Source organism: Salvelinus fontinalis, chromosome 18 (assembly GCF_029448725.1).
Source record: "Salvelinus fontinalis isolate EN_2023a chromosome 18, ASM2944872v1, whole genome shotgun sequence".
In the NCBI taxonomy this organism is placed as follows: Eukaryota; Metazoa; Chordata; class Actinopteri; order Salmoniformes; family Salmonidae; genus Salvelinus; species Salvelinus fontinalis.
Window position 1 is genome coordinate 47051009 of NC_074682.1, and position 12137 is coordinate 47063145.

Below are 12137 nucleotides of genomic sequence, written 5' to 3' on the forward strand. Positions count from 1 at the left end.
CATTTATTGTGAAACTGGGATTCCTGGGAGTGCATTCTGATGAAGATCATCAAAGGTAATATTTATAATGGTATTTCTGACTTCTGTTGACTCCAAAACATGGCGGATATCTTTATGGCTTATTTGGGCTCTGAGCGCTGGACTCAGATTATAGCATGGTGTGCTTTTTCCGTAAAGGTTTTTTGAAATCTGACACAGCGGTTGCATTAAGGAGAAGTTTATCTAAAGTTACATGTTTAATACTTGTATCTTTTATCAATGTTTATTATGAGTATTTCTGTAAATTCATGTGGTTCTCTGCAAAATCACCAGATGTTTTGGAGGCAAAACATTACTGAACATAACGCGCCAATGTAAATTAAGATTTTTGGATATTAATATGAACTTTATCGAACAAAACATACATGTATTGTGTAACATGAAGTCCTATGAGTGTCATCTGATGAAGATCATCAAAGGTTAGTGATTAATTTGATCTCTTTCTGCTTTTTGTGACTCCTCTCTTTGGCTGGAAAAATGGCTGGGTTTTTCTGTGACTAGGTGCAGACCTAACATAATTGTTTGATGTGCTTTCGTCGTAAAGTCTTTTTGAAATCGGACACTGTGGTGGGATTAACAACAAGTTTATCTTTAAAATGGTGTAAAATACTTGTATGTCTGAGGAATTTTAATTATGAGATTTCTGTTGTTTTGAATTTGGCGCCCTGCACTTTCACTGGCTGTTGTCATATCGATCCCGTTAACAGGATCTCAGCCGTAAGAAGTTTTGAAGGTCTTACTCACATTGGCTGCGGAGAGCGTGATCACACTTCCGGAACAGCCATTTCTGACTGAAAAGTTGTTACCGAAATTTGTTCAGGAAAAACCTTCCCTAATCCCTCAACACTTGCTCTCTTTACGTGACACGTATGCGTCGCATGCACGTGACCAATAGGGCCTGACCTATAGCATGTCATAATTACATCAATAAATTGGTTATATCAAACCCTTAACACTAACGTGTGAAAGCAAAATGGAGAGGACGTGACAAACTCGAAACGGGGGAAATTTTACTGGTTGCTCATGAGGTAAAGAGGAAGTCGGATGTGTGGAATAAATTTGACTAGTTGTGGAAAATACTTGAGATCAAGAAAAAGGAAAGGAGTAAGTGCTGTGTGCATATTTTTTCTGCCAAACAGGTTACAATATTTTTCTGACCGTTTGGACCAATGTAAACAACACTAAATTATAAGTGTTTAGGCCTCTTTATGCTAATTATTCAATGGTCGCTTTTATTTTAAAACTAAAATGCTTGATTGCATTTCAAGTCATGAATCATTCATGCTGTGTGACATGAACAAATGAATGATTGATTGATACAGTATTTAGGCTACTGTAAGTATTGAAATATTAGGTCTCAGTAAGTTCCAGTATTGAGACTAAACAGGATGTGCTCTTAGGCCTACAGCTCGATGGTGGTTATACAAGGCTGCTGTGTTTCTCCCATGTGGTTGTGTGAGGCTTGGTGCTCACAGAATCAGTAGGCTAGTAAACAAACACTCAAACAGAAGCAGGATGTGGCTTATTTCTGTAGATGAATATGGATGATTTATAAAGCCAGGCACATTTGAATAGTCAGGCTATTGATTTATAGATCCAATTAAATTGGTTTCTTCTCTTCTCACTTTTCTTAGATAATTAAAGGCAATGAATGTTTTCTCGTCTCTTAACTCCACTGTCTCCTCCGCCGCAATTTTCAACACCAATATGCTGGTTAACTTTGCTATTATGCAAATAGCAACATGGTCTAGGAAATGGCACCAATTCAACAGCGCACTGATGTGTTTCAGAACCGTGGACAGCGACCGCTTTCCAATGTGGGAGAAGGCGCATTTGTTATAAAATAATAGAATTTATTTGTGTTGCATAATATAACATATACAATTTCAGTAGCGCGTCTTAGTAATGGACTTTTTTTGCTACTGCTCGACTAAAGAAATCTTGGTCGACCAACAGCCTATCGACCAAACAAACGACCAGTTGGGTCAGCCGTAATTGTGACTGAATAACTAAATTCTCAGGTTACATACTGGTCTCATAAAGACCCAGGCTCATTTCAGACTACATAACCCATCTTTTTGTGTATATTGTTGACATTTTAAGAATATAACTTTGTTTAGTGAATCAATCTGACATTCCAAGTATTTCACGTGCTTATTGCAGAAATAATGGCTGAATTTTGGCATTGATACATCTAAGAGCTTTATGGTTTTAACGGAGGTGCACTCTACTCTGTGTGTGTCCATCCCTTTTACGCAGCGACGACCTGTTCTCTCTGCCCCACTGCCCTGGCAAGACCCTGGTGATCGGGGCGTCCTACGTGGCGCTGGAGTGCGGGGGTTTTCTGGCGGGCCTGGGCCTGGATGTGACAGTCATGGTACGCTCCATCCTCCTGAGGGGCTTCGACCAGGACATGGCCAACCGTGCCGGCAAGCACATGGAAGAGCATGGTGTAAAGTTCCTCCGGAAGTACGTCCCCGTCAAGGTGCGTCAACGTGACTTATCTACTACCAGACCTGGGTTAAAAACTTTTCTGAAAACTTTCGTTTAGCTTTTGGCTGCCTGAAATGCCAGGTGGGTAGTAGATATTGGTTCCATTGCAACAGGTAAACTCAATGAACTATAGCTAGTATTTTTAAAATAATTTAAAATAGTGTTTAAACCCAGATCTGTGTACAAGGACCTTGTGTCTTTCCTCAGCTGTTATGGCTTGGAAATGCCTGGTACTAAATTGCTCTGTCATCAGGGAAGTTGTGTAATATTTTGCTCTCTATCTAAAGGGTTGTCATCAGTTTAAGTCTAACTTTGACGGCTGTTAGCCTGTAAGGCCAAACTGAATGAAAAACCACGTGCTCTTTCAGTAAAAGATGCCTTCGGTTCACCCGGCCCTGGCCATTGTAGCATTTAAAGACATTTTGTAACTAGATATAAAAGAAATTGTATGCAAGGTGTGTGTGTGTACACACGCCAGGTGGAGGAGCTGGAGGCAGGTACTCCTGGGAGGCTGAAGGTGACAGCCAAGAGCACGGAGGGAGACGAGACCATCGAGGGAGAGTACAACACTGTACGTACCCATCACCGTAATGCTCAATATCCGATATATCTTAGAAGTCCCAAAGTAAATCTAGCACTTATGACAGAAACTATGAGTTAAATCTGAAAATATACTACTTAAACATGTTGCATTAGGAATTAACTCTGCAGGGTTGTCCATCTTAGAGCATTTGTTAAAACAAAAAAAATGTTTTGTCAGCTAAATTGAATAATTCCTGCTTAGTTTTTTTTAAAGGCATGCTACAGCTGGAGAAATGTCCTGTTAACCAGGTGACTTCCTTCTCCTCACTCAGGTGTTGATAGCCGTGGGGCGCGACGCCTGTACAGGAAAGATCGGCCTGGATCAAGCCGGGGTCAAAGTCAACCCCAAGTAAGTTTCCTTCCTTTTTATTTTCTCTCTCTTAGTTCATTCATCCACCGATTCGCACTTGTGGCCGTCACCAAGGAGATGTAGATAAGGTGCTGTGTGTGCCTGTACCTTTAAGACTCCAGTCATGGTGATTCAGCACTATTGCCACCCCTGAGAGGGGGGGTGAGAGAGAGAACTGACACTGTTGGGATTTTTGTGCTTCATTAGTTTACTCCAATTTAGGGGGGGGTGGTAGGGTTAGGGGATATAATAAAGGAAAATGTATTGTATTTCTATGTATGGGAATTGGAAATGATGCAGACAATTACATTGATAGAAGCCACAATCTATATGCAATATTAAAGCTGATCCACCCCCTAAAGAAAAATAATATAATAAAAATGTGTTTTTGTGCTTTGTAATTAGAGAAAGTCCCTTGTGTCGGGGTGGCAAATAGCCTAGCGGTTAAGAACGTTGGGCCACTAACCAAAAAGTCACTGGTTCAAATCCCTGAGCCAACTAGGTGAAACTCTGTCTGTGCCCATAAGCAAGGCACTTAACTCTAATTGCTCCGGTAAGTCACTCTGGATAAGAGCGTCTGCTAAATTACTAAAATGTAAAATGCTGTAACATTAGGACACAACGGTATCTTAAAAACCTTGGACTTCTTCACAATCATGTAAACTGGATTGAGGATGATGTGTTTTTCATGTTCCTAACATGGTGTTTGGTTATGAATGGGTCAGCCTTAAAGTGCTTTAGGCCATAGGGATAAGGCAATCGCCAGGTTTAGGAGTGACTGCACCTCTGAGTCAGCCATGTGACTGGGACCCTAGCAGCATTTTAACACGGGGCTGACTGACATATGGCTGAAGGGGCACCGGGGTTGCACTACGTGTTGTTTACGGGGTTGCACTACGTGTCGTTTACGGGGTTGCACTACGTGTCGTGTAGGAGGGATTATTGACAGAAGTGAATTTTCTAATGAATAACAGAGAAATTACTAGTTTTTAATCAAATTATCAAATTTTATTTGTCACATACACATGGTTAGCAGATGTTAATGCGAGTGTAGCGAAATGCTTGTGCCTCTAGTTCCGACAATGCAGTAATAACCAATGAGTAATCTAACCTAACAATTTCACAACTACTACCTTATACACACAAGTGTAAAGGGATAAAGAATATGTACATAAAGATATATGAATGAGGGATGGTACAGAACGGCATGGGCAAGATGCAGTAGATGGTATAGAGTACAGTATATACATATGATATACATATGATATACATATGTTTACAATTGGCTCATTCATCCCCCTCCTCTCCTCTGTAACTATTCCCCAGGTCGTTGCTGCAAATGAGAACGTGTTCTCAGTCAACTTACCTGGTAAAATAACGGTAAAATAAATAAAATAAATAAATGAGATGAGTAATGTAGGGTATATAAACATAAATTGGCGTAGTTTAAAGTGACTAGTGATACATGTATTACATAAAGATGGCAAGATGCAGTAGATGATATAGAGTACAGTATATACATATACATATGAGAGGAGTAATGTAGGGTATGTAAACATTATATTAAGTGGCATTGTTTAAAGTGGCTAGTGATACATTTTTACATCAATTTCCATCAATTTCCATTATTAAAGTGGCTGGAGTTGAGTCAGTATGTTGGCAGAAGCCACTCAATGTTAGTGGTGGCTGTTTAACAGTCTGATGGCCTTGAGATAGAAGCTGTTTTTCTGTCTCTCGGTCCCAGCTTTGATGCACCTGTACTGACCTCGCCTTCTGGATGATAGCGGGGTGAACAGGCAGTGGCTCGGGTGGTTGTTGTCCTTGATGATCTTTTTGGCCTTCCTGTGACATCGGGTGGTGTAGGTGTCCTGGAGGGCAGGTAGGTTGCCCCCGGTGATGCGTTGTGCAGCCCTCACTACCCTCTGGAGAGCCTTACGGTTGTGGGCGGAGCAGTTGCCGTACCAGGCGGTGATACAGCCCGACAGGATGCTCTTGATTGTGCATCTGTAGAAGTTTCTTCAGCCTCCTGAGGTTGAAGAGGCCCTGCTGCGCCTTCTTCACAACGCTGTCTGTGTGGGTGGACCATTTCAGTTTGTCCGTGATGTGTACGCCGAGGAACTTAAAACTTACTACCCTCTCCACTACTGTACCGTCGATGTGGATAGGGGGGTGCTCCCTCTGCTGTTTCCTGAAGTCCACAATCATCTCCTTTGTTTTTTTGACGTTGAGTGTGAGGTTATTTTCCTGACACCACACTCCGAGGGCCCTCACCTCCTCCCTGTAGGCCGTCTCGTCGTTGTTGGTAATCAAGCCTACCACTGTAGTGTCGTCCGCAAACTTGATGATTGAGTTGGAGGCGTGCATGGCCACGCAGTCGTGGGTGAACAGGGAGTACAGGAGAGGGCTCAGAACGCACCCTTGTGGGGCCCCAGTGTTGAGGATCAGCGGGGTGGAGATGTTGTTACCTACCCTCACCACCTGGGGGCGGCCCGTCTTGTATAGACGCGCACACACACATTCTGTCCAAACACACTCTAGACCTGGTCAGAGTTGTGTTGTATGGTCAGATATCAGATTATGCAAATACAATGGCACACCGGTTTTTCCAGGATCAAAATGGTGTTTAGGTGGTGGGTGTGACGTGGGCATAGCCCTCTAAAATGCTGTCGTTTTTAAAGATAATTTTGCCATGGGGCTGAGAACATTTGCATTTTTAAAGGTAACTTCATGCAATTCTACACATTTGCCATAGTTTGTCGTGTTCTTATAGTATCTAAATGAATTTCAGATTCTCCCTGACGGTTTCGTTATTTATTTTGGTGATTGGGGATCTAAAATTAGTCAGATGGGAGTCGCCAGTCATGTTCCCCACGCTAAGCTTCCACTCTTTCTCCGCCTTCCCCAGGAATGGTAAGATCCCGGTGAACGACGAGGAGCAGACCAACGTGCCGCACATCTACGCCATTGGAGACATCCTGGAGGGCAAGTGGGAGCTGACGCCCGTGGCTATCCAGGCTGGCAAGCTGCTGGCACGCCGTCTGTACGCGGGCGCCTCGCTCAAGGTAATTGTCAGACAGCGGGCCTTCAATTTACCCCCTGGGAGTTGCCATTTTCTATTGGTAGACCATAGCAGATTGACAGTGTGGCCCTCCGGCAGTACTATCTCTGTGCCTGCTTTGAGGAGATTAGCTTGTTTCTTTCAAAAGAAAATATGGATCTTGACCCTCGTTGGTGTTATGTGGTGGGGTCTTTGCGCCCCACCTAAAATGTATAAACTAGAAGAAACCATGTACCGTTTTTCCCTAGCTTCTATCATACAGTAGGATATTTTGCCTGGTGAACCTCTGATGTGACACCACCAGGTACAGACAGTAAATTGTTATTAATTGCGGTTGAATTTTGTGTGCAGTGTGACTACGTGAATGTTCCCACCACGGTGTTCACCCCTCTGGAGTATGGCGCCTGTGGGCTGTCTGAGGAGAAAGCTCTGGAGCTGTACGGCCAAGACAACCTGGAGGTAGCTACTGACGCAACACACGCTCCACTTCCAGCCTAGTGGTAACCCTGACAAATATGTGTAGATTTTGGCATTTGCGGGTAAGAATGTCTAATTCACTGTCCACGTTGGTCGGTGGTCACACTCGGGGCTATACAGTGGGAGTATTTCATAAAAAATAGTCAAAAGTCAAGTATGGCCACATGTGAGTTGTGATTTTATAGCAAAATAAATGCTGCAGTAGAAGTATTTCTGCCGTTTTGTTTCATATTTGGTAATGCACAAAGAAATAAGAATCCTAACATTATAGCTATCCCTTCTCGTGCAGCAACACTGGGGGGCTGTGCGCACAACAAATATTTGTTTTTAGAAGCAATGCGCATTAAAGTTGGTCTAATTTACTGAAGTGTACTGAATTGAGACTTTCCTTGTGTTTCTTGGCTATTTATACTGAACAAAAAATATAAACCCAACATGCAACAATTTCAAAGATCTTACTGACTTAGTTCATACAAGGATATCGTTAAGCCCTAAATGTGTTATGTGAAATCCATAGATTAGGGCCTAACTGGGCAGGGATGCAGCCATGGGTGGGCCAGCCAATCAGAATGAGTTTAACCCCACAAGGGCTTTATTACAGACAGAGATACTCCTCTGTTTCATCAGCTGTCCGGGTAGCTGGTTACACGTTGTAAGGCCGGTTGGACAACTGCCAAATTCTCCAAAATTATATTGGAGGTGACTTATGGTAGAGAAATAAATTAACATTCAATTATCTGGCACGCTCTCAACTTGAGACATGTGTGGCAAAACTGCACATTTAGTGTTAAAAAAAACAAAAAGGCCCCAGCACAAGGTGCACATGTGTAATGATCATGCTGTTTAATCCGTTTCTTGATATGCCACACCTGTCAGGTGGATGGGTTATCTTGGCAAAGCAGAAATGCTCACTAACAGGGATGTCAACAAACTTTTGTTCCCAAAGTTTGAGAAATAAGCTTTGGAAAATTTGATGGGATCTTTTATTTCATCTCATGAAACGTGGGACCAACACTTTTACATTTTTATATTTTTGTTCAGTATACATTACATAAGCTACATTGTTTTTCAATGTTTGAGTTTGCTTCTACTGCTAGCAAAGAGACATCAATTGGCCTCTGCTATTGAGATTCCTCACAGGCACACATGACTATTGGCCCCGTTACCTAGGTAAGCTTAGAGGGGCAGCTGCGTTTTTGTCTCTGTGATATTTTGGTTAAAAGACAGGTCACATAAAATTGAGTTAAGCAATATACCACATTATCTTACTAGTAATATATTTCTTGTTTTAGAAAGATTACTAAGTATGTCAAGCTTAAAAAAATTATGTAAAAAAAATGTACTTATGGAAACACAAAATTGTCTGGTTAAAAAAAGTCTGAGTGACTGGTAGATATATATTTTTTTATCTACCTGCCACAGTGGCTGGTAGCCAAAGTTAGTTTTAGGCCCTGATTGGTACTTCAGCCACATCACACACACTCGCAGCCCACTGGCACTGAATAATACATATTGGACCGATATCAACTGACATGTTGGCTCTGCTCGGATATGCACTCTAGCTAGCATACCAGTTGAAATGTGGACACTGGAACAAAGCCTTTGACACACCATGTAAAACGGCTAGCTATTAGACAGTGGAAAACCAGAGTTCTGGTTCTTTGTTCACTTATGATTTCCTTCAACTTTTCTAACTGATACTTAACAGACATTTTTTCCTTATTAATAAAATGCATGTTATTCTTCCATTACGGTATGTGCATTTAATGTCCTTGTAAACTGTGTAGGTGTACCACAGTCTCTTCTGGCCTCTGGAGTTCACCGTCCCCGACAGGGACAACAACAAGTGCTACTCAAAGATCATCTGTAATAAATTGGACAATGTAAGAACACCCTCTTTCCAAACTTACCTGACTACCTGTTTTAATTCATAGATACGGCAATTATTGTCACTTATTTCACCGTATAGAGTTCAGACTTTCTCCCATTGAAAACAGAGGATGTCTGGGAGCCAGACAAATGACATTCTCATTGTAAATGAGAACTTGTTCTCAACTGGCCTACCTAGTTTAAATAAAGGTGAAATAAATACAAATGGGAACAAAAGACTTCCACCCTGACAATGCGAAACCATTGTCACTTGTTTCTGAAAGCTATTCTAGAATAACAGCCACGTATGTGAAATTCAATAGCCCATGTTGAAGACGATCACAAGTTCCTCCATGCAGGGTCTGGCTAACATAACAAAATAGTACATTACCGATATACTTGATCTATCAGACCCTGTAACACCCCTCTCTCTCTCCCTGCAGGACCGTGTGATCGGGTTCCATTACTTGGGGCCCAATGCGGGAGAGGTGACGCAGGGCTTTGGCGTGGCCATGAAATGTGGCCTGACCAAAGAGCAGCTGGACAACACCGTTGGCATACACCCCACCTGCGCTGAGGTAAGACTGATCCCAGACCAGCTGCAGGCACTATGCTCTACCGACTGAGACCCTGAGACCCCCCCCCCCCCCTAAAAAAAAAGAATTATATATACATGTGGTGGCAGGTATAATAAGTCTCTCCACGGTGCAAAAAAGTGGTTTCATACTCAGTTAACCCAGTGAGCCCCCAGGCCCATGTTTCCCAGGGTTAACAACATGCATTGTAGATTCATAATATTACATTGCATTGTGTTACACCCTCTAAACTTATTTCACAGATTCCTTGGCCAAAGTCTGTTTAATCTTTTAATACTTATTTAAAAAAAAATATATATATATATAATATTGAGATCTAGCAGCGGACCACTGCAGTACTTTGTCCGCGGACCCCACTTTGAGAACCCCTGTCATAGGTAACTACGTAATGTTCAAGGCTAATGACATCAGTATTTTGTTGCAAGCGCACCCTCTATCCATCTCTATGGTTTGAGCTTGGCTCTGACCATTAAAAACAATTATTGTGAACGAGTCGTGCCACCTCGCTACGATGCAGATCTCAACGGTCTTTCTGCTTCTTCTTCTCTTCCAGATCTTCACCACCATGGAGGTGACCAAGAGCTCGGGCGGTAACATCACCCAGACGGGCTGCTGAGGTTAAACCCTGCTTGTTTAACGGGCTGTCCTGTTCTCCATATTAGATCTCTCACCTCGTAGCTCTGCGCCAACCTGGCCCCCTCAAATTCTATACCCAAGACCAATCACTTCTCAGGAAAAACCAATACGGTGATCAGAAACGGGGGGGGGGGGGGGGGGGGGAGTCTGAACGGATGAAACAGTGGGTCAGTATAATACTGTCTGTAGGATTGAGCCAATAAATGCTCTGAGGGGGCCTGTAGCGTGGACATAAAAGACAACATAATACGAGGTGATTAACTATCTATGGGACAGCCTGCTAGATAGCGGGGTTACTCTGCTGCTTTCACAATGCACCCTGTGTGTGTCTTCCTCAGAGGCGCACCACCCCTCTCTAGGGATGGGTGAGTGCTGTTTGACGTGCTGGCCCTTAACCCAATCACTGTGGTGGGCTAGAACTGATGTCCCTCTGTCCAAAGACACCAGGGGTGAACCGAACCCTTCGTCCAAACTTAAACACCCACATATATATATATATACACAGAATATCACAAAAGTGAGTACACCCCTCACATTTTTGTAAATATTTGAGTATATCTTTTCGTGTGACAACACTGAAGAAATGACACTTTGCTACAATGTAAAGTATTGAGTGTACAGCTTGTATAGCAGTGTAAATTTGCTATCCCCTCAAAATAACTCAACACAGCCATTAATGTCTAAACCGCTGGCAACAAAAGTGAGTACAAAAGTGTCATTTCTTCAGTGTTGTCACATGAAAAGATATACTCAAATATTTACAAAAATGTGAGGGGTGTACTCACTTTTGTGATATACTGTATGTATATATATATATAGATATATATATATATATATATATATATATATGCAGATACATTTATACACACGTCTACATATATACACACTTGCGTATAATGACTCCTGTAGTATGTTAACAACAGCTAGCACACATCCAGGGTTTGACTGAATGGATACAATAATTCTCTGATCCAGTGTGGTGGAAACGCCTGGTCATTTTTACTCGGTGGAAGTTAACTATTATGTCCTAAGATATGTTTATATTCTTTTGTCATCACGTCTCTTCTCTGGCAAGCCATCAACATTCCAGACATTATTTCTCATCAGAAGTGTATATTGTCCGATATCTCAGAAATGGAAAATTGAAATCAAGTTTAATGTGGGGCAATGAATGTTTAAAAATATACATTTTTAAATATCAGTATTTCTCATGGTGTCGAACTTGCCGTTTCTCCACATCGGGATCGTCGACTTTAGATTTAAAGACGACTCCCAATTCCAACTTCTACCAAAGTGTTAACCAGAAAGGTGCATGTAGGAGAAGTCAAAAGAAAGAGCCTCTGAACCATCATTCAAATCTCTGTCCTGCTTCAGAAAACACTGTTAGTAATTCCAATAACTGAATACATAAAACATGAATTGTAGTGATTTATTTTATATATTTGACACACACGCACACACACTTTAAAAGTTCAGTGGATAATTAAATAAATGCTTCTATTGTATCAGTTTGATCTTGCTGTTTTGTTTGCCTCTGTGTTGTGTATGTAAAATGTATCCAATCTGGTAGAGGACAGTATTTAAGAGTTATTTTCTGCCTACTGTTGAGCAGTGACACCGGTCAAAATGTATAAATGACTGCTTCACTGGTATCACCGTTTTTGTAGATTACTTTTATTAAAGTCTTGAAAGACAATGTCAACATGCAAACTATCGTCTTGACTCTTTTGTTTGTGTCAGTGAAATTTAAGATGTTACTTTTATTTTTGCTTCTATCATGAAACGACCTGTTCCGTGTGGTTGCCTAGTGGGTTGCCTTTAGTGGTTGATGGGGTAATCTTGTGCATGCGAGAAGAGCATGTCTGGTTTACAGGAAAGTACCTAAGGAAATATCGGGTGTTTGGGCGTTCCTTAGCAACCTGCCTCTTAATTTCCTGAGATAAGATCAGGGTTCATAACCGGGAATCGGGTGTGTTAAAAAGTCTTATCAGTTTGCAATGGCGTTTCCTCCTTACTGGAAAGGACCAGCAATGTGGCT

At 41.8% G+C, this 12137-nt stretch overlaps 1 protein-coding gene across 1 annotated transcript in view; it reads left to right on the plus strand.

The window, feature by feature from the left end:
• Positions 1 to 11809, plus strand: part of LOC129815649 (thioredoxin reductase 1, cytoplasmic-like) — a 29805-nt gene extending 17996 nt beyond the window's left edge. The window contains exons 9-16 of the mRNA XM_055869638.1: positions 2299 to 2524; positions 3011 to 3103; positions 3387 to 3463; positions 6369 to 6525; positions 6873 to 6980; positions 8786 to 8881; positions 9311 to 9445; positions 10017 to 11809. Of these exons, the coding sequence (XP_055725613.1) occupies positions 2299 to 2524; positions 3011 to 3103; positions 3387 to 3463; positions 6369 to 6525; positions 6873 to 6980; positions 8786 to 8881; positions 9311 to 9445; positions 10017 to 10079 (955 nt within the window). The 3' untranslated portion in view covers positions 10080 to 11809. The remainder of the gene's footprint in view (positions 1 to 2298; positions 2525 to 3010; positions 3104 to 3386; positions 3464 to 6368; positions 6526 to 6872; positions 6981 to 8785; positions 8882 to 9310; positions 9446 to 10016) is intronic.
• The last annotated feature ends 328 nt before the right edge of the window (positions 11810 to 12137 follow it).